Below are 25,502 nucleotides of genomic sequence, written 5' to 3' on the forward strand. Positions count from 1 at the left end.
ACTTAAACATTCAAATACATTGGTTAGAAGTTTTCGTGTCAATAATTTACAGCCCAGAGTGTTTGACATGCTCTTTCTTTGCAGTCACTGGCGTCCAGATCCAATGCCGGCTGAAAGACACGCGGGCCTGCAACTGCGCTCCACCTCGTGGGACGGAGAAGCATTTGATTGACAGGAGCGGCGTTGCAATTGCGTGCTGGGTGACGAAGTGAACTGACGTGAAGCTGTGGTAAAGCAGGCAGGTATTTTTCCCCTTTCCGTCCTTGCAAGCTGCTCAATTTGCGGCTGCCGGACTGGGTTCCACGTCGACTTTTCTTTGCAACATAGTTTTGATTTTGCATCTGTTTCTTGTGCAGTTGAATGAGCGATGTCTCCTTTGAAATGCCTGCATGCTTTCCCTCTGCTGGCGTATCTTCTCCTGGGCGATTTGCGCGGCTCACTGCAAGACTCCGAGCCGGTGGACGAACACAGTAAGCACCTCTACGATGCAGACCTCTTCAATCACGCCGTGCAACTCAGTCCTCACTTCATCATGTTCTTTGCACCCTGGTAAAGTTGGCTCGGTGTATCTTTCTTCTTCTCTGAATTGTTCATTGTGTCTGTTTGGGGGAGTGAGTGAATGCAAACCTTCTTAGGTAGAAGTTGAACTCTTTTCTGGTCATACTTGAAAATGATATTTTGCAAAATACCTGTTCAGTGCAGAATGATATTTTGCAAAATGCCAGCTCAGTGCATAAGCAGGGGCGTCAATAACATGCACACAAGCGACAGTAAAACCTCGCGTTCCTTTCCCGTGAGCAGGAAATATTGCAGCACATGGGGAATTCTAAAGGGCGCTGCGGGAGGCTGGAGTTGTGCACAGAAAAGCTGGGACGGAATCCCATCCCCCGCCCATGCGACTCATGTTGCAGACGTGGCGCCCCCAAGAAAAGCAACGGGAGATGGTGACGTCACGTGTTTTGACCGAAACGGGCCCATTTGTTTCGTGGGCGAGTGATTTTAGTACCTTATCTCTGTCAAAGCTCTGTTCAGTGAGTGTTCAGCTCCTAGGAACCGTGAGAGAAGATCAGACTTTCCTCCCCTGCCGCGCTCAGTGGTTCCCAACCTTTTCCTTTCCACTCACCTACCACTTTAAGTATTCCCTATACCATCAGTGCTCTGTGATTAGTGAGGGATTGCTTAAGGTGGGAAGGGAAGCTTGAGAATCACTGCTCTAGACCCAATTGTTACTGAAATATTTTGCTTGAGAAAAATTGTCCTTTGGAGTTATGAAACTGTGCACATAACGAGTCAATGAGGTACGATTACAACAGTGGTTTTCAACCTTTTTCTTTCCACCCACCTTAAGAAATCCCTTACAGAGCACTGATGGTAGAGGGAATACTTAAAGTGGTAGGTGAGTGGAAAGAAAAAGGTTGGGAACCACTGGGCTAAATAGACAATGAGGAAAGGTCCCCCAGCCCCCCCCCCCATGATGAGACAGACATTCATCCTTTTAACATCACTAGTCTCGATCAAGGATCGTGCATTGACCATTTCTACCCCCTGATGTTGCCTGACCGGCTGCGTCCCTCCAGCAGTTCATTGTTTGCTCAAGATTCCAGATCCTGCAAGTTGTTCTTGTCCACAGAGAAATACAAAAAACTACAGATGCTTGGAATCTTGCGCAGCCCAAAGGGCAAGACTGACAACGTTGACTATTTCTACCTATGGATGTTGTCCAGTGATTCTTTGTCTTCCATTTTCGTGTGTCTCATCGCTTTAAACCCTAAAATTAGGACGTTGTAAAGGAACCAAATCAATAAATGCTGATCTCTGAAATCGGAGCTACAATATTTTTTGATCAGGCTTAATACAGAAATTTTGTTGGCACATTGTTCAAGTTTATTGCTGCTTGAACCAAAATGCAATGATAGTTTAAGCAATCGAACTGGACATCTTACAGATCAGACAACAAGCCAGACACTACAGTATTTGCAGAAGAATTACCGAGGGATCAGTTGTAATAGAGCAAAGGCAACAGCATTTTACTATTTTGAGGTTCATTCAGGGGGTCATTGAACCTGATGGTTCATGATCTTGTACTCATGATTCTTCTTCCAGATTTGTTTGGGTTGGGTGGGGGGGGGCAGTGATGAAAAGACTATGGATGGGATGAGTCCTTTAATTTCTATAGTCGTACCGACTTTGTGGACATTTAATTAACCCTCACTGATGGAATAATAGATGGAATTATATTTTACAGAGGTAATTTTGCAGATGAAATTTAATGCGGACAAGTATGAGTTGTTGCACTTTGGGAGGGGAAACCGAGGTTTGTCATATAATAGATTTTTAAACTTTCTTTTAAATTGTAGAGTAAAGCAGTTGACCAAGTTAATCCATTATGCCTTTCTTGTCAAAGAGAAACCCAAAAACTCCAGATGCTGGAATCCTGAGTGAAAGAAGAGAAGCTACAAGGACTTGGTGGATCAGGCAGTGAGCTTGTAGAGAAATTAGTCAAGTTAAAGGATCCTGATGAAATGTTGACGGGCCATTTCTCTCCTTGGATGGTGCCTGATGTGCTAGGTCCCTCCAGCTTCTCTTTGTTCACTCAGCTTTATTGTAGGAGTTTTCACTGATAATCAGCCCCATCATGATGTCCGCAGATCCATCATTCACCTGGTTTGGCTTTAAATTGCATGTCGGTGAATTGACCCACAACTTAGTTTGACCTTGGCAACTGGTCTGGTGAGAGAACTGACCAGCTTCAAAGTTCAGTTTGTTACAAACAGCCTGTATGCTCTGGATTGATTGATTGACTTTGAATCTAAAATTGACATGGAGGTCTTTGAGTGTTGGATGTAGCTAACATCTTGACTGTTGTTGAGCAGGCAAATTAACTGCTACCACCCGTCACATCTTCCCCTCTCGTCTGCTTTCAGCAGGGACGATTCACTCTGTGACTCCTTGGTTTGCTCATCCCTCCCCAAACTTAGGACCTTTCCACTTCATTTGTAGGAGGTGTAGCAACTGCATTTACATCTCTTCCCTCACCTCAATCCAAACACTAAACTCCTTTCATACTTAGGACCTTTCCACTTCATTTGTAGGAGGTGTAGCAACTACATTTACATCTCTTCCCTCACCTCAATCCAAGCACTAAACTCCTTTAATATGAGGCAGAGGTTTGGATGCACTTCCCCCAACCTTGCCTACTGTATTCTGGATGTGACCTTCCTGACATCGATAAGACAAGGTTGAATGCTTTGCCAAACACGCACTCTGTCTGTAATGGCTACCCAGAGCTCTCATTTGCAAACCAAAGTAACCCCTCCTACACTGACTTGTCTGTCCTTGGCCTTCTCCACGTGCCAGGATGATGCCAATCAAGTGTGGATAGTCTACAACCCAACAATATGAACATTGAATTTTTCAATTTCAGGTAAACCTTCTCGGTTCCTTTCTCCTGATCTATGCAGGTCCTTTTGCACACCTAATTTTTTCCAACCTGGACCCCTGCCAAAGCATTTGTTGCCCACTTCCTTCCTCTCCCCCACCTGCTTTAATCTGCCTATTGCACATGTTCTCCTACCACTGGTTTCACTTATCCTTTCTTCCTACTGCTCCCATTTACCTTTCATCCCTCCCATTCCACTCATCATGTTTCTCATTGGATTCCATAATATGCAGCCTTTTGTTTCTAATCCCCTCCCAGCCACTGTTGCTATTTCCACCCTTTTTTCCCTCTCCCATGTGGCTCCATCCGTCCAGTGACCACCTCCTCACCTGGATCTATCTGTTTCCTGCGAGCTCCTCCCCTCCTTACAGTCTATCTCCTTTTTTGTGCAATCAGTACTGATGCAGGACCTTAACCCGAAAACATTGATTATCTCTTTTCTTCCATGGATGCTGAGTCCCTCCAGCAGTTTTGTTATCTGTGCACCCTATCTATGCCCCTCATAACTTAATATATCTTTATCAAATATCCACTCATTCTCTGATGCTCCATGGAATAAAGTCCGAACTATTTCAGTCTTCCCTTTCACTCAGCTGCTCAAGTCCCAGCACCGTCCTTGTAAATTTTCACTGCATACTTCCAATCTAACTGACACCTTTCCTATCTGTAGGTGATGGAAACTGCACACGATACTTCAAATTTTGCCTCGTGAATGTCTTTTACAACCTCATCGTAATATCCCAACTTCTGGACTCAATACTTAGCCTTTGGAATTTATTTCCATAAATCACTCTTTAAAGCCCTATCTATTTGTGATGCTACTTTCAGTGTCGTTATTCCCAGATCACTTTTAATCTACTGCACCATGCAGTTCCATGAATTCTACCTCTATTTGTCGTCCCAAAATGCAACAACTCATTCTTGTCTGCATTAAATTCAACATGCCATTTTCCCACCCAATTTTCCAGCTGGTGCAGATCCTGCTGCAAGCTCTAAAAACCTTCCTAGCTGACCACTACACCTCGAATCTTTGTGACATTTGCTGATTCATTTTTCCATTTTATCATCTAGGTAATTAATATTGATAACAAAAAACAATGAGCCCTGCACTAATTCCTAATGCACACCACAGTCCAGTCACAGAGCCAATCATCCACTGCCACTCTCTGGTTTCTCCCACAAAATGAATACCTAATCCAGTTTACTACCTCATCCTGGATCCCAAGCGACAACCTTCTTGACCAACTTCCCATGCAGGATCTTGTCAAATGCCTTACTAAAGTTTATATAAAGATTGTCCACTGCCTTCAACTTTCATGGTAAATTCCTCAAAAACCTCCATAAAATTAGTTAGACATGACCTTCCCATGCCCTGACCCATGCTGACCATCCCTAATCAGTCCCTGTTTATCCAAGGAGCAGTAATTTGCCTGCTACTGATGCCAGACTCACTGGCCTATAATTTTCTCAATTATTCTTGGACCCTTTCTTAAACGACAACAACATTAGCTATCCTCCAATTTTTTGGCATTTCACCTGTGTCTAAGGAGATTTTAAATACATTGTCCATGGTCCCTGAAATTTTTGCACTAGTCTCCCTTGATCTGAAGAACTATCTTGTAAGGTCCAGGGAATTTATCCACCCTTGTTCACCTCAAGATTGCAATCACGTCGTCTTCCATAATCTGTATCGGAGCCATGATCTTAATGGTGTACTGCCTCTATTGTATACTCTGTGTCCATCTCCCAAGTAAATATAGATTCAAAAAATCCATTTTAAGATCATGTCCATATTGTTTGCAGTGCTCTCAATATTTAACTTAATGTTTCTTAAAATTTTGTTAATCATCAACTTTTGTGATAAAATTTGTTTTATCCATTACAATGATTGGGTTACATTAGATTTGGTCATTAAGAACATTAAGATGTTATTTATTGTGTCCCTGCAAATCATTCCATTACTCTGGAGACCATGAAAGTGAAAGTTTGTTTTGGAATAATGAATTCAAGATTAGCCCAAGCTTCACACATTAAAAGAAACTTTGGTATTAATGCCACTCACTGTAGAGTTTCAATGAATTATGTTGTTTCTTGATACAGGTGTGGACATTGTCAAAGGCTTCAATCTACGTGGAATGAACTTGGGGACAAGTACAACAACATGGAGGTGACACCACTTAACATTGCTAAGGTTGACTGTACCAAAGACACGCAGATCTGCTCTGACCATGGTGTCCGAGGATATCCTACGTAAGTGGGGAGTTTGGGAGTGCTGTTTCTCTTGTCTATTTCTCAATAAGTGAGCCATGTGCCACTCCACCAACTGGTGCTTTGCATTCTTTGAGGAAACTTGCTGTTGCCAGTGTCTAAGGTTTATTCAGTGTGGAACTTGCTTTTGATTAGACAAGAAAAGGGATTGATTCTGTTCAAAAACAAAACTCTGTCGTTGGTTTTGTCACAGTGAAAATTTGTTTATTGTGAATGGTTATGGGATAGAAGGAGGTCATTTGGTCTATTGAATCCATACTGTCTTTATACAAGAGTAGTCCCAATTATAAGGTCCGTTCTTTCAGGTCTTCATCAACTCCCTTTAGAACCCTAGGTAAATCTGTCCTTGCCCTACTCCTTGTCAAGCATTCCAGACCCCAACTGTTTTTTTTAAATTCTCATGTTACTCAAGTCTGTTTATTATGGAATTGTACAAATCCATAATTATTCCCTACAAAACTGACAAATATATCGAACTAAACATGTTAAACAGTGGAGCTGACACAATATTATGTGTGGTTAAATGTCTTCTACAAATATTGTCTTCTGCAATGACGAGAGGGGGTTTCAGTAATTAAGCTGTGATGTAGGGTGCAGCTGCAATGTTGCAGGGTTGGCTCTAAATGATCCAAGTGCTACCTATTCTACATCATCCCCATTTGTTTCCCTCTGGCCTTTGCTGTTCCTAAACAACAAAATGGTGAAATTACAATGTGCGCATTGTTGCATCTCTTGGGCGTTTCATTTTCCCATTTTGTGCTTTGTCTAAAACTTGTTCATCACTCACCATTTTTCTTGCCACCTGTAGATGCGTCACAAACCTGTTCTGTGATTTCACTCTTGCTTAAGTGTGTGTTCTAAATTATTCTCCAGACTGAAGTTGTTCAAGCCTGACCAGGAAGCAGTAAAATACCAGGGGCCTCGTGACTTCCAGTCACTGGAAACATGGATGCTTCGGACCGTGAATGATGAGCCTGCCGTAAGTCTCTAGGTCACTTTTTCAATATTGAATGTTGAGTTTCATTATGGGTATGACAGCACGGTAATAAAGTTACTGGGCTAATAATCCAGAGTCCTAGATTCAAGGCACAATTTCAAATCCAAATGTAAGAGCTGGATCATATAACCATATGAAACAGGCCAGTTTGGCCCTTCTAGACCGTGCCGAACATCATCTTCCACCTCATCCCACTGACCTACATTTGGCTCATAACCCTCCACACCTCTACCGTTCATATACCTATCCAACCTTTCCTTGAATATTAACATTGATCTCGCTTCTCCCACCACTGCCGGAAGTTCATTCCATACTCCCACCATCCTCTGGGTGAATAAATTTCCCCTTATCTTCCCCTTAAACTTTTCCCCTTTTACTTACTCTTAGTGGAAAATCCCTATCCAAGTTGACTCTATCCATTCCTCCTTATAATTTTGAATACCTCTATCAAATCACCCCTCAACCTTCTACACTCCAGAGAATAAACTCCTAGTCTGGTCCACCGTTCAAACCCTGAAACCCCGGCAACATTCTTGTAAACCTTTGCACTCTCTCTATACTGTTTATATCCTTCCTGTAATTTGGCAACCAAAACTGCATACAGTATTCCAAATTTGGCCTCAACAATGCCTTGTACAATTTCAGCATAACATCCCAACTCCTGTATTCTACATTCTGATTTATGAAAGCCAACATACTAATTCTTCACCACCCTATCCACATGTGATTCAACTTTTAGAGAATTATGTTCCATGACTCCTAAATCCTTTGTTCCACTTCACTCAATTCTCTACCATTTAACATGTATATCCTATTTTGATTAGTCCTACCAAAATGTAGCATCTCACATGGATCTGTAAAGGTGTCATTACGGAAGGAAATCTGATTAACTTCCTCCACATCTGAGAAACCAAATGTAGACAGAGTGACCTAAGCTTCCAATTGCCTGACACTTTTACTCTCCATCCAATTGAGCTATGATTAATCTTTTTGCAGCTTGATGTGTTGTTCCTTAGAGGCCCAACATAACCTTGTAGAACAGCACCTCGTCCTCCTTTCTTGTGCTTCACTGTCTCTCGAAATGACTTCTAGTCTGGTTTCAATTTATTGTCATGTTTTTTTTTAAATGGATAAATTCAATCTTTTCTAACATTTAACCTACTCTGTTGTAAGAGGGGAAAATATAATTGAGAAATTGTGTATGTTGTGAATGAGATAACTATATATGATGTGATATACAGTGCCCTCCATAATGTTTGGGACAAGGACACTTATTTCCTTTATTTGTCCCTGTACTCCAGTTTTAAATTTGTAACAAACAGTTCACATATAATTAAAGTGTACATTCCAGATTTTATTCAAGGTTATTTATACATTTTTGTTTGACCACGTAGAAATTGTAGCATTTTTGAAACATGGTCCCCTCATTTCAGGGTGCCATAATGTTTGGGCCATTTGGCTTCACAGGTGTTTGTGAGTACTCAGCTATGTTTAATTGCTTCATTAGTGCAGGTATAAGAGAGCTGGGGTTGCCTTTAAGCTTTTGATCACCGTTGCAGTCTGTAGATGCCATTTTTCAACATGAGGACCAGAGTTGTGCCAATAAAAGTCAAATAAGTTATTATGAGGCTAAAAAAAAAAGAATAAAACAGTAAGAGACATCGCCCCAACCTTAGGATTTCCAACATCAACAGTTTGGAACATCATTAAGAAGGAGCATGCTGGTGTTTACAAAGGGATTGGGATTCCAAGGAAGATCTCCACTGCTGATGACAGAAGAATTCTCATCATCATGAAGAAAAATCCCCAAACGCTCATCTGATAGATCAGAAACACTCTCTTCAGGAGGCAGGTATGGAAATGTCAAAACGATTACTGTCTCCAGAAAACTTCACGAATAGAAATACAGAGGCTACTCTGCAAGATGCAAAGCATGGCAAAGGTAGTATGCTTTGGATCTTCGGCAGTTCCTTTGCACCTCCACACTTTGCTCTTGCCATTACACGGGTAAAGTTTAATCTGGTTTTCATTTTGTAGGGTAGCCCATGTATTTCTGTTCATTAAATCTTCTGTGGACTGTAGTCATTAATAGATTTACACCTGTCTCCTGAAGAGTGTTTCTGATCTGTTGGGCATTTCTCCATTATGGAAGGGACACTATACCTAAATAAGGCTTAAATGTTTGGTTTCCTTAAATAAATTAATGGATTCACTAGTTTCAACAACTGATTTTTGAATCCATGGTGTGGGCTATCTTAGCTTGAATCTATGGGCCCTTCCTCCCCTCATCTTTCCCATTTGTTAATTTGGGAACGCATGAGATGATATTAACCTCTCAGTGAAATCTGTGGATGTCTTTTATGCATTCGAAATATGACTGCATAGTTCTATGGGATAAAAGTCAGAAGGTACATTTAGTTTTTCTTGGTTACGTTTTATTCTGGCTAGCTTTTGTTTTGATTTTGCTGTATGCGGTACATTTCTCTCCTTAGTTGCTTGCAATAAATGAGTGATTTGTACATTTTAAATTCATTTTTTGAAACATTTATATTGCAGGCAAGGCCAACATTTATTTCCCTCGAGGTGGTGGTAAGCCTCCACATTGTTCAGCCGCAGATTATCTGGTGAAGGGACCCCAAAAGGGTTTTTCGGGATAATAAAGGAATGGTGATTTCCACATCAGCACGGTCTATAACTGAGAGAATGTTGGTGCTATTCCCATGCAGCTGAAGCTGTTCTTAACCATATAACCATTTATGGAGCGGAAACAGGCCATGTTGGCCTTTCGAGTCCACACCGGTTCACAGATTTTGTGTGCCCTCTTCAGGCATTGGTCCCGATAGATCTTCATTCAATAATGATGGGAAAAGCTATGCTCCAGAACTATGAGAAATACAATAAACACGAGGTTATGCATGATACAATATAATTCAATACCAACATATGGATGAAAATGTGGCTTTCTGGTCACAGAACTATACAGCTCAGAAATAGGTCAACTTGTACGCGAACCAAGTTGCTCATCTGAGCTCGTGCTATTTGCCTGTCCATTGCCTATATCCAGCCATCCCCTTCCTATCCATGTGCCTGTCCTACTGTCTTTTAAACATTTAATTGTACTCAACCCCTCCATCCTCTGTGTGGAAACATTGCCCCTCATGTCCCTTCAAAATCTTTCCCCTCTCACCTTAAACCTATGTCCTCTAGTTTTAGACTCTTCTCCTGAGAAAAGGACTGTGACTTTAGAGAATGGAAGAGAAAAGGAATCAAAAGAATAGATTCTCGGGGGATCTTGAGAGATGCAGGTTTGGAAGCAACTGAGTAGAACCATGAGATGTTACAGCTGTATAGGACTTCGGGGAGACATTTGAATACCATATGCAGTTATGGTAGCAAGGATGTGATTACGCTTTTGCGGGTACAGAAAACATTCACAAAGATGTTGTCGAGACAAGGGTTTGAATTATAAGGATAGATTGGACACGGAGGGATTGATTTCCTTGGAGTGAAGGAGGTTGAGGGATAACAAAATGAAGGTTTATAAAATCAAGATAGATTGTCACCATCCTTTTCCCATGATCGTGGTCTCAAGTTAGAAAGCAGAGATTTAAGGTGGGGGGAGGGGAAGAATGGAGTTTTAAAAGGGGGCCTATGGGGTAGGTTTTTCCACTCAGAAGGTGGTGGCTATGCGGAAGGCACTGCCAGAGGAAGTGGTAGAGGAAGGTATATTCACATTACTTAAAAAACATTTGGACATGCACATGGATAGGAAACAAAAGGCAAGCAAGAAAGATTTCTGATGCTGGAAACCTGGTCTGTTGCTCATGGAGAGGAATGTTTGAAAGGGAAGTAGACCAAATGCAGACTGACTCAGGTAGGCAGGTGATTAGCATGTTGAAGTCCCTGTTTGTGTGTTCTATAAGTTCTAAAAGTTGCAGTGTTCGAAAATCAGTTCTATTTTCAGAAGTCATGAATTTGTATTTAAAAAGTAGACCGGAACCATGCAAATATGTTGGTGCAGATTTGTCAGTGGTTGGTGAACATTGCAGTAACTTTGGTCACTGCGAGATGAATGATAACAAAATTGGTTAGATGCAACCAGAGACTCTGATTTGTGATTACTGATTTGTTTACATCTAACTTTAGACCTCTACTGTGTTAAAATAGCCCTGAGAAATAGCTGTGGCATATGGAATGCATGAACATCTGGTGCTTTCAAGCTGCTGTTTGGTTGACTGATGAAGTGGTTGAACAGGGCCCTCTGAGCGATTGGGTGCAATGCTGATAAGATTTATCTGATATTAAGGGAATCAACTGTTAGTTGCCTGACGTAGCTGGTGCACTTCCTCACTTCATTACTAAAATAGTCTTGCTGTCATGATTCAGATTATTGAATTTTTTTCATCTAAACCATTCTGTTAATCATCTAAGCAGGTTCAAGCTGTGTTAATCTCCTCATTGTGTTAATCGTAGGGTACCCCACTGTTAGTTACATCTTTGGAACAGCAGAAGAGGAAAAAATTGTCAGTGTTGGTGAAGATTTTCTTTCGTTTATAGTATAATGAGCATAACTGGATGTTTATTAAGGCTGTCAGTGAGGAAGGTTTTGGGAACTGAAAATGTGGTGACCAGTGATGGAGTAATGTGTTTGGGAATTGATTGCCATGAGAATGGAGAGAGGGCAAAGTTGGAAGAACTTGAAAACAAAGAATTAGAATTTTAAAATTGAGATGGTGCCTAGCTGGAAACCATGGTGGGTCATGAGGTGCGAGTTAATTGCTGAGCGGCATTGTGCCAGGTAGCACTCTGGTTCTACACCACAGTAATCAATTTCAGATTTGTTGTCGCATGTACCATGATGCAGTGATCGTTTGTTTTGTGAGGAGTCTTGCTAGACATCTCATGGTAGAACAACTAAGACAGCACAAAAGTGCAGAATTGCAGAGCGGTCAGATGGTTCAGAACAAAAGTAAAATGGTTTTATATTCAGCAGAGTGAACAATCCTTAAAGCTGGTTTGGTCTGACCGCATGCTTGTGAATCTTCATCCTGAAGAGAGTGTGGCTGGGATGGGATGAGTCTTTTAATGTGTTGGCTGCTTTTCCAAGGCAATAGCAATAGGTAGGGATGAGGGGTGACAGGGGGGAATGGCCACATTCTTAACTCTCTGCAGTTTCTGTGCTTTGGGGTGGGGTGGTTCCTGTATCAGTTGTTCCTGGTAGGATGCGTTCGATGGTATGTGTACATTCACTGTTTCAAAATAAGGAAAGGGCAAATAGTGATACGGTGTGCACTCAATCCTTGGATGGACTGCTTTTAACATTGGTAATTGATCCAGAGAGTGTGACGCTGAATTCATTACCTTTAAATTCTTAAGGGCTTGTACCAACCAAAAAACATGATGGGAATTCAGACCTGAACTTGACCAAGTTTTCAGTGAGATGCGAGCAAGCTGTAACAATGTGCTGAAACTTGTACCACATTATCTATGTGGCATGAATGCCAATACATTTATAGATCTTCCCCTTCTACAGAAAACATTTTGATTTGTATTGCAGTCTGTGCAATACCCTAACCTTGGAATTTGTAGTGAAGAATATGGGCTGTTAGATGGATGACTCATTGAATATGTGAGGAATGACACGCAAAGGCAAAAAGAAATGTAGATGTTGGAAATAGTGACAAACAAAAAAAGCAGCAACCGTGAAGAGAGAAGCAGAGTTAATGTTTTGAGTTCCAACCTAGCTGGGAAAATTTGGAAAAGAAACCAGTTAAGGAGTTGGTGAGGAGGATCAGAGAGGTCTGGAGAGAAGGGCTGTGGGGGGAGGGATGAGGATGGATTGAGTGTCACGTGATGGTGTGTTGGTCGCTCTTTGAGGGTGGGGCAGCTAATGTTACGCAAAAGGAAATGATGGGAAAATACAAGTGGAGATTAATGAAATCTAAAATTGTCAAAAGTAGAGAGGAAACAAAGTTCTGGGAAATGGTGCCATTCAAGAACAGATAGGATATTGTTGGGAGATTATGTCTGTTCAATCTGATTGAATTTTTTTTTTGGAGAAAAGTGCATTGAAAAAGGCAGGAAAGATGATGTGATGACATGAACTTTCATTAAGCCTTTAAGATCCCACATGGAAGGCTCATCCAAAAGGTCATAGAGTCCATGGGATCCAACACAAAGCAGCAAGTTGGAACCAAAATTGATTTGGTGGTAAGAGATTGAGGGTGATGACGCAGCCCAACATGACCATGCCAATTAAGTTGTCAACCTTTGCTTTGGCCCATATCCCTCTAAATAAAACCTTCCTGTCTCCATGCCTGTCTGAATCTCTTTTAAATGGTACATATGTGCCCACCTCCACTAGTTCCTCTGGCAGCTTGTTCCATATATCCACCACCCTTTGAGTGGAAAAAGTTGCTTCTTGTTTTTTTTAAATTCTTACCTCACTCACAAACCTCATGCTGTAGATTCCTCTATCCTGGGAAAAACTTAATGGAGATTTACCTTAAACCATGCCCCTCATAATTTTATAAACTGCTGAGGTTCCCACCTCAGCCTTTTGCACTCCAATGAGAAAGGTCCAAGCCTATCAGCTTCTCTTTATAATTCAAGCAAGCCCATCAGTGTCAGTAACATTCTTGTGAACCTCTTCTGTGCCGTTTCAGCTTACCTTTTCTTAGCTGGGTGACCAGAACTGCACACAATACAGTACTCCATGTGAGGCCTGGCCAACGTCTTGTATGGTAACAAAAGAAGGGAAAGAATACAGAGTAGTGGTTACGTTACAGGACTGCAGAATTCAGTGATTGTTGATTCAGTTCAACCAATTATTACATTGTCAGAGAAATCGAGGTGCAAAAAGAACTGGTTTTGTCAAGAAATAGCAAGTTGCCCTTCTCTGACTTCCAAGGCCATTCAGAAAGCAGCAAGTCAGTTGCATCAAACAGTTGCCAATAAGCAGAGAAACCACCCATCTCTTCAGACCAAGCAAGGAGAAATGATAACTGGAAGAGTGGTCTGTTTGGATCACTTAGGATGTGTGGTTAACATACATAGCATTTAGGACATAAAGAGAAATAACACAATGGAAATTAGTTATTTTCTTGATCGTGAATATCCTTGCTGCAAAATAAGAATTTGAAAATAGGTAAGATTTCCTCCTTTGTAATTGTAAATTATGATTTTTAGTGCAAATGTACAAGGTTCTTTACTTTATTTAGCAGATTGAATCAGAACAGGGGCCTCCCACAGTCTCAGAAGCTAAGCAAGGCTTGTATGAACTATCAGCCAGCAACTTCAAGCTACACACTGGACAAGGTATGTGTGTGTCTGGATGCACTAGAACTATTAGCTAATGGACAAGGTATGTGTGTGTCTGGATGCACTAGAACTATTAGCTAATGAGAAAAAAAAATTCAGTCTTAACGTCTCTATCTTCTGCAGAGGGTGTTACTTGATTGTTTTAAAATAAATGTTACTTGGTTGTACTTATTGCACTCTCAAACGCGGCCACATGAAATCACCTGAATAATTCTTCCATCTATTAGTCTGGAGACGTTGATGTTTGAATCTGATTATTTAAGAAGTAGATAATGAATGATGCACGCATCTTTACTTTCATACTTTGGGAAGAATACATTGTTATACTCCCGTGCTTCTAAATGATTTGCAAAAATGCTTTGATGTGTCCTCTCTAATCTGTTTAATGTTCGTGTATGGTGTAGCTTTGCAGGTCTGCCTGCCTGCATTGAGACCATGGGAGGGAGGGAATATAAATGACACCCTGTCTTTGGTGGACTGCGACTGCTTGGTCTTCCGGATTGCATTGGTTGAGCTCAGGCTTCCCCACTGGGACATCCCAAAGTCATGATGTCCACCACTTGGGGCAACAAGGTTGCCATTAGCAGGAAATTCCCAACAAACTATGACTTGGGAACTTAACACCTTTTCTTGGTCAGGATTTTGAATGAAGAGCTATGGGAGTATCTTCATCATACCAATAGCTTGTCGTCCAAGAATGTGGCCCTTTCTTACCTGGAATGCTTGTATCCTGAATCAATAAAATAAAAGTCACATCTTTCTGCACTTGTGATGCTGATGTGTAAAATGATTCCAAAAGAGATTAAAAAATTCAAAGTATTCATGTTTCATTATGCAACTCGCTGTTCTAAATTCTCAACAATGTTTCGTGATCGTTAAGACCCTTTTTATTTGACCACAAATTCTAACTGGCAATTAAAATATTTTCCAGGCTTCCACTTCATCAAGTTCTTTGCTCCATGGTGTGGGCACTGCAAAGCTCTGGCCCCAACGTGGGAACAGTTGGCAACGATCTTTGAGCCTTCCGACTTTGTGAAAATTGGCAAGGTGGGAGCATTGAGAGGAACAGGGAATATTCTTGATTTCCAGAGGGTTCTTTAGCACTCTCTTTCTCCCCCCCCCCCCCCCCCCACCCCCACCAACACCATCTCACAGTTGCCTATGGTGGGTGGGCCATTTGTTTTTAACCCAACATAAAATTCAGGGAAGTGATTTTCAGGTAAACAAAGGATGAGTTCTCTCTGAGCTTTACTGAAGGAATGCAACAACTCCACTGATGCCTGGGAATAAGACCTTAGTGTCTCAGTTAATGATCAAAGACGTAGTAGGAGTATAGTTTTAAAATGAAGAGCTTTAGATAATAGGGATGTAAAGAAAATTGTTTTTTGCATTAAAAGTTATGGTAAGCTGTAACCCTTTGAGTACATGTGAAGGAAACTCATTCAGGGACTTCGAAAGGGAATTGGACAGGCACTTGGGGTCGATGCGCTGTACAGCATGAAAACGGGCCCTTTTAGCCCAGCCTCCCCTTGATTAGTAAGTAATCTACTAGATCATCTGATTTGGCCCTTAACCCTCCAAACCTTTCGAATCCATACATCTCTCCAAATGTCTTTAAACCATCTCTGCAGCTTCCTCTGGCAACTTGTTCCACGTACTCGCCATCCTCTGTTGTCCTTCAGGTTCCATTATTGTTATATTATTCAATATTTGGAGAGTTAAAGGGAAAAAGCAGGGATTTCTTGAAGGGATGCAGGATAAACTTGATGGCCTCCTGTGCCAAAATGATGCTATGATTCATTACCTAAGATAACAATTCAATTTTGGGCAGCTGGGAGACTTAAAGCTATGTTGTGAGCAGAGTTAATAATCACTGGGTTTAATCAGAGGAGTCTGCACCCTTTGAATGCAGCCATTAGAGTGCTGATGGTGGTGTGGTTCGTTTCCAGGTGGATTGCACCCTCCATCAGCAGTTGTGCTCTGACCACCAGGTGCGAGGATACCCTACACTCCTTTGGTTCAAGGATGGTGAAAAGGCAAGTGCATTGTTTTGTTAAGATGGGTCTCCTTGCCTGATCCAGTGATGTACTGGGTTCTCAAGGAACTCATTAAATTCAGTTAAGTTGCGACTTTCTAGAGAGCAGGAAAACCTAAAGCCTATCTAAATGGCTAAATGAGGTCTGCAAAAATTGCAGACATTTCCAGATGTAACCCCTCACAGCATGGAGAGGGTGCAAGGTGAAATAATGCAGCAAGCTGTGCATATGACGATAATGGTAGAAGAGGGCAGGAGGGAGGGATATTCCCTGGAAATGGTCTAGAGGAATTCATCATTTTGTACTTTAAAAAAAAAAGATCTTGGGTCATAAGGAAATATTTGTGCTCAACTTCCTGCTGAAATCCTGTCCCTTTTGAAATTGGATGGTGTGATGTATCTCATTCATGTGAGATCATTGCCATTAATTACTTACCCAGAGAAGTTGCATGCGATTTCTGACCATCAAGAGTTCAAGTGCTAAATCATGCTGAAGTGAAATGATGGTCGTCGTTATAATGTTTGAACATTACCCCGTAACGTTTAATGCTGGCGTTCTTTGCTACAGCTGGGTTCCCAAGTAGCTCTGTTCCCTAAGGTGATGACTGAGCAGACACAGACTTGTTCACAGCAGCAGAGATCAGTTGACTGACTCCATGCTGTGGGTGGTCTTCCCCAAAAGGTCCAGGCATCATTATTATCTGCCATATGCCCCTTTTTATTCATTGACCACCTGCTGTTCTTCTCCTCAAAATTTAACCTGCTTTGAACCAGTCCACATGTTATTGCTGAAATCAGTCTAACTGGCAATCGTATGCAAAACCCTCAAATTGCATTTTTAGAGCTTTTAAAGGGAGTAAACTGGGCAACAAAATCACAATTTCATATTTTTAGTGACTTCTTTGCTCTGTTAAGTGTACCAGTAGTGGGGGGAAACAAATTCTGGACCAATATTTATCATTACAAAAGTCTCTTGGGAAATTGTGTTTTCTGAACTGATAAGAGTTCGTGGAGCCTTCGAATTGAGAAGCCTGTTTCCAAACGATGTCACAATTCTTCCATAGACTGATCAATACAAGGGAAAGCGAGATCTGGACTCCCTAAAAGAATATGTGGATTCTCAGTTGAAGGCTGCTCAACTCCCTGAAGATGAAGAAAGTAATGAAGATGAGGAAGAGGATGAACCGGAGGAGGAGATGGAGGACAAAGAAGAGGAATTGGTAATTCAGGTATGAGGGGTTTTCACTGGGGAGGTAACTAGCTGGGCAATAGAGTCCATCTGACCTTGTTCTGATTGTTTACCTGGATTCATTGCCTCACTATTTCACCAGGAGAGCAAATGCTATTATAATTTTATGGTTTATTTGTAACCATATATAATTCTAAATTGTGAACATTTTTAAAATCCTGTCCTTCCTGCAGTTAACTTGATCATGTTGGTTCCTGGAAGGAGAAAGGTTGAATCTTGCTGCTTAAATTCATTAATAGTAGCATAGAAACCAGAATATATTTACAATAAAAAAATAAACTTGGGGCATGGAGAATTGACCAGGTGAAAATCTTCAAGGATAATCTGGAATGTGCCGTGCACATACACGTGAGGAAAAATGCATTTGGATGGAATGGCTTCCTGGATCTGTAACATGATCAGTAATGTAAAATTTGGAGTAAAGTTTTGAGAGTTGGATTCAAATCCTACCATGGCAACTGGGCAGTATTAGTTCAGTTATTTAAAACATCTGAAAAGAAATTTACCCTTTTAACTGCTGTGACTCATTTTTTTTTCCCCAGGACAAAGTTCTCACCCTGACTGAAAGTGATTTTGAACAGACTATAGCCAAGGGTGTGACCTTTGTGAAGTTTTACGCCCCCTGGTAAGTTGTGCGTTGTATGATTGCTAACCAGGCTACACCAGCATTTTATTCAGAGAATTCCAAGCTGTTACTGTTACAGAAACAATTCAGTCTTAGCTAGAAGAAAGGCCTCTTTTTGAGAAGGGGTGTTTGTTCTCTGCTTGTTATTAACACTCCTCCACTAATAATACACCTCTGTTGAGAAGTGTGATGTTATGGTGCTGTTGTATGAAGAGTTTGCTAATATGACCATCCATTAAATGCCTTCCACACCTTCAGTGGAAGATGCCTCCTGATTTGTGATGTGTTGCTAACCCATTTGACCCAAGAAAACTGACTCTCCATGGTCTCACCAAGCTCTGGATCCTGTCGTGGAAGGAGTTCTGTCAGGAGGAGCCCGCACAAGATTGATGGAATTACAGGGAGGGGATTGAGAGGTTTTGTGGGGTGGTGACAAAGGAGCCTGAAATTGGGAAGTTCAGCATTCATTGGATTGAGCTGTAGACTACCCTGGTAGGATACAAGGTTTTGCTCCTGAAGTGATGGGCCACATCTGTAGTGGAAAAGTCTAGGACAGACTTGTGGGAATGGGAAGTTGAAATGACAAATATCTGGGACCTCAGTTTGGCCATTGCAGACAGCACAAATACTCTGCAAAACTGGAGGAATGCCTGGATAGTTGACAACCCAATGGTTTGAACGTTGAATTTTCCATTTTTAGGTATCCCTCACCTGATTGTTTTTTTTTCTTCCTCACCCTCTTTCTTCCAATCTGTCAACCCCTCATCACCAATGTTCATCCCCTTCTCACTCCTCGTTCCTTTTTCCCACACATTTCAGCCTCTGCATCCCTTCTCTTGTCTGTTTCCATCTGCCCATCACCTCTCCCCAGTGATTCCTTTTATCACCTTTCTTCTCTTCCTTGTCAGATATCACTAAAAGTTCCCAAGGACAATAGTTAACAATATTCTGAGCAGCATTTGCCGGCCTACTCCTTAATAAAGTCGTACAGGATTCTGATTAGGATGATTTTCATGGTTATTGAGGTCATAAAACAAGCGCTGGAGTACAATTTACTTTTTACCAGGTGCATGGCTGATATTTTTCTGGCCTCTTTCCATTTTCCTCCCCTTCCCCTGTAACCACTGATTCCTGCGAAGTCTCATCGTCAATCTGAATTGATTAGTCGATTGTCACAGGTGCCAACAGCTTCAACAAATTGGGCCAGGAAGTGCCGCTGCTTCCACAAAGCTGCAGGCGCTGATGGGTTTTGGGAATAGACCAGGGGTGGAAGGGGTTTGGTGAAGAGCAGACAGCTGAATATGGGGAGGCAGTGTTATCCTTGACTATTACTTATTCTGTATATTTCTGTATGCAGAATGGCATCAGAGCATGATGTCTGTTAGCCTTTGAGTGTCACACAAAATAATGCATCTGATCTCATCCTGAGATAATGTTCCCTGGTTCTAGATTCTCGCAGGAGGGAAGCATTCTTGGTGTACCTATATTGTCAGGTCCATTTCATTGAATTTCTGTTTATTCCTCTTCTGTGTAAGTTATTCTTTAAGGCAATAAAAACTATTTCAGAAACAAGGCCAGGATTTGCAGGGGTTCCTGCAAAGTTGACAAGCCATAAGACTTCATAGACATTTTTTTTTCAACCTGGTATTTCTGTGCGGTGTCTAGAAGCAACATTGATTTGAATTCTTTGAGGAGGACACTGGTTGTAATATATGCAAACTATCTCTGTCCTCAGGTGTGGTCATTGTAAGAGTCTAGCACCAACATGGGAGGAACTTGCCAAACAAGTGTTCCCTGGATTAAGTGACATCAAGATTGCCAAAGTGGATTGTACTGCCCAGCGCTCCCTCTGTAATCAGTATTCAGTAAGTTTAAAAAAAGAATCAGATACATCAAAAGAAGTGGATCGATTTTTCAATGTACTGTTTATATATTTTTTTGTTCAAAGTTTCAGCATTGTTCAAAATAAGGATTTTAGAGTATTGCAGTAGAATGGCTCAGCTAATAGAACCCACAGTGACCTGGGATCATTCCCAACCTCTGGTGATGAGTGTGTGGAGTTTGCATGTTCTCCCTGTGACCATGTGGTACTCTGTTTCCATGTTCACACAGGTTGGTTGGTTAATTGGCTGCTATATATTTGCCCCTCCCCCCACCCCCCAAACAGTGTGTAGGTTAGTGGTAGGATCTGGAGAAAGGGTTAATGGGGAGAGCATAAAATAGGATTAATGTAAGTGTGAGCTTGATAGCTGACACACCTTGTGAGCTGATGAAATCATGTGTGATTTCTAAGGTCTTGGATATGGATATAAAGTCAGTGTGGTTAGGGCAGCATGCAGTGGCAAGCAATGTGTCCTGTTCCAGCAACAAGACAGACCGAGACAGACTGTAGTTCCTTGCTGGCCAAGCCCATCAGGAGCTGGCACCAAGCATTGTATCGGGGTCTGTCCTGTGGAACCAACCCAATGTGTTTTTACTGTACAGGCTCATTGGATGCATCAATCAAAACCTGAGGCCTACAAAGCTGAAGGCAGTGTTTGAGTGTGCCCATATAGGATGGAGTTCAGATGACCCAAGGAAGATCCTGGAGCCCCAGAGATTATAACTGCAGAGCTCCCAGCTATCTATGCAAGCTGTGTGATCATTTGGTTCTACTTGTGGGCCAGCTGAGGTGTTTCTTCTGTATATTTAATTCTTAAATTTGTGTGATGTTGTGCTTTTGGCCAATAGATTAGGTTGGCAGGACTCTGGTTACTATGGTGATATTTACTGCATTTTGGTGCAACTGTTGCCATGGCAATACTAGCTGTTGCTGCAATTTGGTCTCAAATCGAAATTTGTTATACAGTGTAGTTCATCGGCAGGCCATTGCCTTGCTTTTGTTTTGAAGTGGAGTTAGTTACTAACTTCATCAATTCAGCAGTAATGTGCACAGCATGCTCCCACAGCTAGCAATGAGACCAAAACCGCCGTCGAAGGGGAGATGAATGAAATCTGCATGAAATCTCGTCTTCTTTGGGGAAAAGTTCCATACCATCTTTCACATCCAGCTGAGAGCCAGCTGATCAGCTCTCCCTCCATACTGCACAGGAGCAGCAGCTTTGGTTTTCTTCACTGCACATCTATCTGGGCATCCACTGTGAGTGTGTGCGGGCCACTGTTCATAGCTATACTAGTCCCATTTGGTCTCCAGCCTTCATTGCCTTGATGAGTGTCTTGGGTAAACTTGTACCTCTCACTTTGTTCATTTTAGATTGGTCAGTGTTCGAGCTACTGAAAGAAAATAGACACACACCGAGAGCAGTTCAGTTTATACATGTCTTTATTACTAAATCTAAAGCTGAATTCACACTACAACATGCAAGCCCTTCCCAATTATACTTATCAATGCCTGGACTGGTCCCAACTGCCAAAGCGAGGCGACAACTGCACTTGTAGGTTGTCTGGGTGCCGGTAGCAGCTTCTCCACCTCCCTGGATGTTAGTTTGGAATCTTGAAGTAGTTCTTCTTGCTGAGAGATGTTGCCACCTCTTGGAGAGTCTCAAACTTCAGCAGTGGGACCATGCCTTATATTATTACCCAAAAGTTGTTTACTTCAGATCTTATCTCTTTGAACAAATGATTTAATTATCAAGGTCTCCTGACAGTCTGCGACCAATAAAAGACAACTGCATCTCTGGGCCTCATGGTGGAATTTGGATAATGTCTACTGATTCATATGCATCCCTGGGCCCCATGGTGGAATTGGGTGTGTCTACTAAATATGCATTCTGGGCCTCATGGTGTAAATTAGATTATGTCTGCTGATTCTAAATAACAAGCAGGTTCTCAGCCTTGCAGCTGCAGAAGTAAAAAACAGTTTAAATCTTCCATTATCAGTGAGTCATCTGGAGTGGTGTGTACAGATCTGGTTGGTGCAGGAAGGATATGATTACACTGGAGGAGTTGCAGAGGAAATTCACCAGGATGTTTCCTGGATTGGAACATTTCAGTTATAATGAGATTGCGTTGGATGGGTTTGTTTTCCATGGAGTGGAAGAGGCTAAGGCCTAGTAGATGAAAGATTGATCAATAGTGAAATTGATAACAAACTTTGAGTTCTGTTTTACTTTGGGAGAATGGAGAAATCCAGAACAGATACCCTTTTAGAAAGTTGGACCAGTTTGGAAATAGGTTGCTGGATCCCCACTGTTTTTGGCCCCAATGGCTCGACCGTCCACCCATCTGAGCTCCTGGTATCCCGACTGTAGATTCTCACCTCAGCTACCTGCCCGTCCGAGCTCCTGATGTCCCAAACGAGGACTCACCACCGATCATGGCCATCCGAGTTCTTGACGCCTTGAATGGCGCAGGTACTTACCGCACTCAAAAGTATGACATGTAAAAGTCAACCCCTGCCCCCAAAATGTTACTCAAAACATTAATACAAAAAAGAAATCGACAATTACAAGACTATTTGGTAATATTGGCTTAAGAAGCAACTCTGTTAATAAGATCAAGGCTGATATCTCCACCTCTTGTCTGCTTTGATTACGTAGCTCTCATAATGTAATGAATTCCATCTTTCAAATTTTTGGTTGGCCTTTGACATCTGCACTGGTGGTGGGATGTGTGTAACCATGGGTACATGTTCAATCAAATAGTGTACAGGGGAAGGCTATTTGGTCCATGGCAGACTAAAAATAATTTCAAATGTAATCTGGATGTGGCCAAGGGGATTGGAATATATGAAAAGTCTGGTATTTCTCACCTTGAGCAATAAATAATCCATATCATAGCACAGTTTAAGAGAAAAATCAGAATATATTAAATAAGGTTTTAAAAAATGTACAGCCACTCCAAAACGCTTGAAAACATGTTCTGATTTTTCTCTAATCCCTTTTCAATTTGTCCACTCTTGCAGCTTTTTAAAAAATCTCTTAAAATTTTGCATCTATTTGCAAATGTATTTACAGGTTCGTGGTTATCCAACTTTGGTGCTATTCCGTGGAGGTCAGAAGCTAACTGAACACAATGGTGCCAGAGATCTAGATACTCTTCATAATTTCATTCTTCAACAAGCCAAGGATGAATTGTAGCTTGCACTTTCTGCACAGCCACCACCTCGTATCACTGATGTATAATTGTGTCCAATCTTGCATTTGGCAGATTTGGTTGTATACTTTCTCCTCAGTCAAGGTATGTACCTAAAGGTTAACGACAACCTCCAGCCTTCTGAATGGTTAAATTGGCGGTTGATTTTATTTGAAGTGGTGCCTTCTGCGTGTGTGTGCATAGAGAGATTTTGTTTCCTGTGCCTGCCAGGTTAACTCCTTTTTTGTTGTTGTGGATGTTTTTCATGCGTAGTTAACGGACAATCATCTGTACCTGATTAGATTAGCGATTGCAGTACTGTGGGCATAAAACTGAATACCTCAGCATGTCTTCAAGCCAAGTTCATCTGTGTGAGTGACTTAGGTTGTTGCTTAAAAATCGACGATTGACTTGTTAAACCAGGCAATACTGTTTGCTGAGATTCAAGTGAATTGTTTGACAGCTTCAACTCAATTCATTGTGGGGGGTGCTAAATCAGACAATGCTGTAGTTACCATGTAACATTTGCACCCCCTTTTAAGATAAGTTGTAGGTTAAACAACTTTGCAATTTATTGCAATTAATTAACTTTTTTAGTGATTGTTCTAGAAAATGACAAAGAAACATATTTAATTTTATGCCAGTTTTTTAAAGATTTTAAAATGGTTTCCAAAGCAACAAACATCAGTTTATTGCAGTGGAAGTCATGGTGAGAGACACGTCAAATATTGAGATTTACTGGGAATACAGACGCAAAATGTATAACTGTTTACTATTCTTACATGTTACTGCAAATGAGTGAGCAAATTGCACAGGAAAACCACTTAATTTTAAACATCCTTTATTGTTAGCATGTGTTAGAAGAATGAATGGTGTGGTTCTAGGAGGGAGGTGAATAGCAGTAAACCCGTGTGTGGTCGGCACTTAATTTTTTTGTACAATAATATCAGTAAACAAAACGTGATATTCTACAACAAAAGTTTACACTATTTGGCAATTTCTAATAAAAAATGTAAATGATTGACCAGAGTGCGTTTTATAAAATAATGTGCAGTTTTTTGTTTAAACTAGGATTGTGATAAATGGACTAAGTTTTTCATAATGCTTAATGAAGTTTGCATCTGAAAGTTGGTCCCTTATTTCACACAGTTCATCTTCCACCCTGGAAAGCCATCAACTGTGAGCAACATCCCTAGTTAAAACATGATTACCAAACAACCTCAAAAACAAATAAATTACATTTTTAGGAAAATTATGTACAAAATATATTACAACTGCCTTTAAGTAGAATTTTTCTTTAAAAAAAATTGTAAACATTATATACAGAGGTATTATTCCAAGGGTTTTTTTTAATAATCGCTATATGTTGAGGATTTAGTTCCTCCAGTAGTTTCAGGTCACCTGAAGATGAGATTCTTTTCTTGTCTCTTCAATGACAGCCACATGCTCTGACCACCATGTTCCTGTACTTCTTTAATATAACATTTGAGCTGTCATCAAAGAAGAGCACCGAAATCGCATTCAGCTTGGTGGGAGCACAGCAGGGTTTTGGGATGTAATCTGGGTTCATGAGGTGGACCTAGGAGCAGGCAGATTCAAAACAGTTAGGCCCATTTCCACTGGCACTCAACTCAAGTACAAGTACAGAGTTAGCATTTGATGCAAATTAAACAATGCTTTTGCATTAGAAGTGTGCTCCTTTCACCACACCCTTAGAATTCATTAACTACTCTTTGGCTTGGCTTCGCAGACAAAGATTAATGGAGGGGTAATGTCCACGTCAGCTGCAGGCTCGTTTGTGGCTGACAAGTCCGATGCGGGACAGGCAGACATGGTTGCAGCGGTTGCAAGGGAAAATTGATTGGTTGGGGTTCCTGAGTTAAATGGGTGCCATTGTGATGTAGCTTGTAGAAATGCTATTACAGTACCAGAGATCTCGGTTCAATCTTGATTCCACTTGCGAGTGACTAGTTTTCTCTAGGTGATCCACTTCCCTCCTGCCCCCCCCTCCCCCCCAAACCGTGAAGGTTGGCAGGTTGTAAACTGCCCAGTAGGTGTTTAGGTGAGCAATGGCAGTGGGAGGAGAGTTAAGTGAGATTTGTGTAAATGGGTGACTGCCTCACAAAATGGGGAGGGAAACAAAATCAGCACTGAATGAGCATTGGTTATATGGGGTTTGATTCCACTGATTTCAGTGGAACTGAATGGGCAGAGGTGCTTATAGTTGTTTGCAGGTCTGTTTAATTGGTAGCTGCAAAATTACAATTTCTCCCAATAGGAAATAGGAAAACTGGCTATTGGAAAATACTAGCTGCAGAGCAAAGACTCAGAAATTTATACAATATTAAATTAGGGTGCCAGGCAGTCAGTTTGGCCCTCTCGATGTAAAACACACAAGGTAGTAAAATCTGATCAACCTCCAATATCTTGGTTTGCCAGGAGGTTTGGAGCTAGAAAGGTGGTGCTCCACCTACCTAATCATTATAAGAACTATTG

At 41.3% G+C, this 25,502-nt stretch overlaps 2 protein-coding genes across 6 annotated transcripts in view; one reads left to right on the top strand and one right to left on the bottom strand.

The window, feature by feature from the left end:
* Nucleotides 1-251: 251 nt before the first annotated feature.
* Nucleotides 252-24,027, top strand: txndc5 (thioredoxin domain containing 5). 3 transcript variants are annotated; one of them, XM_069920864.1, is made up of 10 exons: nucleotides 252-549; nucleotides 5,540-5,689; nucleotides 6,581-6,686; nucleotides 13,925-14,021; nucleotides 14,956-15,071; nucleotides 15,974-16,060; nucleotides 17,124-17,279; nucleotides 17,851-17,933; nucleotides 19,669-19,798; nucleotides 22,889-24,027. In XM_069920864.1, exons 1-10 carry the CDS (start codon nucleotides 368-370, stop codon nucleotides 23,009-23,011), a joined length of 1,230 nt encoding a protein of 409 aa, XP_069776965.1. In that variant the 5' UTR covers nucleotides 252-367; the 3' UTR covers nucleotides 23,012-24,027. The 3 variants fall into 3 exon arrangements, with proteins under 3 accessions (XP_069776965.1, XP_069776962.1, XP_069776963.1); XM_069920861.1 differs by having other exon boundaries at nucleotides 253-549; nucleotides 17,124-17,288; XM_069920862.1 differs by having other exon boundaries at nucleotides 254-549; nucleotides 13,928-14,021; nucleotides 17,124-17,288.
* The window catches only part of bmp6 (bone morphogenetic protein 6), a 147,930-nt gene continuing 146,258 nt past the window's right edge, over nucleotides 23,831-25,502 (bottom strand). For 2 of the 3 annotated variants that reach the window (XM_069920858.1, XM_069920857.1), the window contains exon 7: nucleotides 23,831-24,585. In XM_069920858.1, coding sequence (XP_069776959.1) covers nucleotides 24,436-24,585 — 150 coding nt within the window. In that variant the 3' untranslated portion in view covers nucleotides 23,831-24,435. The remainder of the gene's footprint in view (nucleotides 24,586-25,502) is intronic. The other variant, XM_069920860.1, reaches the window with a different exon arrangement.

Source organism: Narcine bancroftii, chromosome 2 (genome assembly GCF_036971445.1).
Source record: "Narcine bancroftii isolate sNarBan1 chromosome 2, sNarBan1.hap1, whole genome shotgun sequence".
NCBI classification, from domain to species: Eukaryota; Metazoa; Chordata; class Chondrichthyes; order Torpediniformes; family Narcinidae; genus Narcine; species Narcine bancroftii.

What these genes read in the sequence shown, in the direction of transcription:
- txndc5 (XM_069920861.1), top strand. Translation starts at nt 368, where the DNA reads ATGTCTCCTTTGAAATGCCTGCATGCTTTCCCTCTGCTGGCGTATCTT. An exon ending in GGTTCAAGGATGGTGAAAAG is followed by an intron (nt 16,061 to 17,123) that starts GCAAGTGCATTG and finishes ATTCTTCCATAG; the next exon opens with ACTGATCAATACAAGGGAAA. An exon ending in CCCTCTGTAATCAGTATTCA is followed by an intron (nt 19,799 to 22,888) that starts GTAAGTTTAAAA and finishes ATGTATTTACAG; the next exon opens with GTTCGTGGTTATCCAACTTT.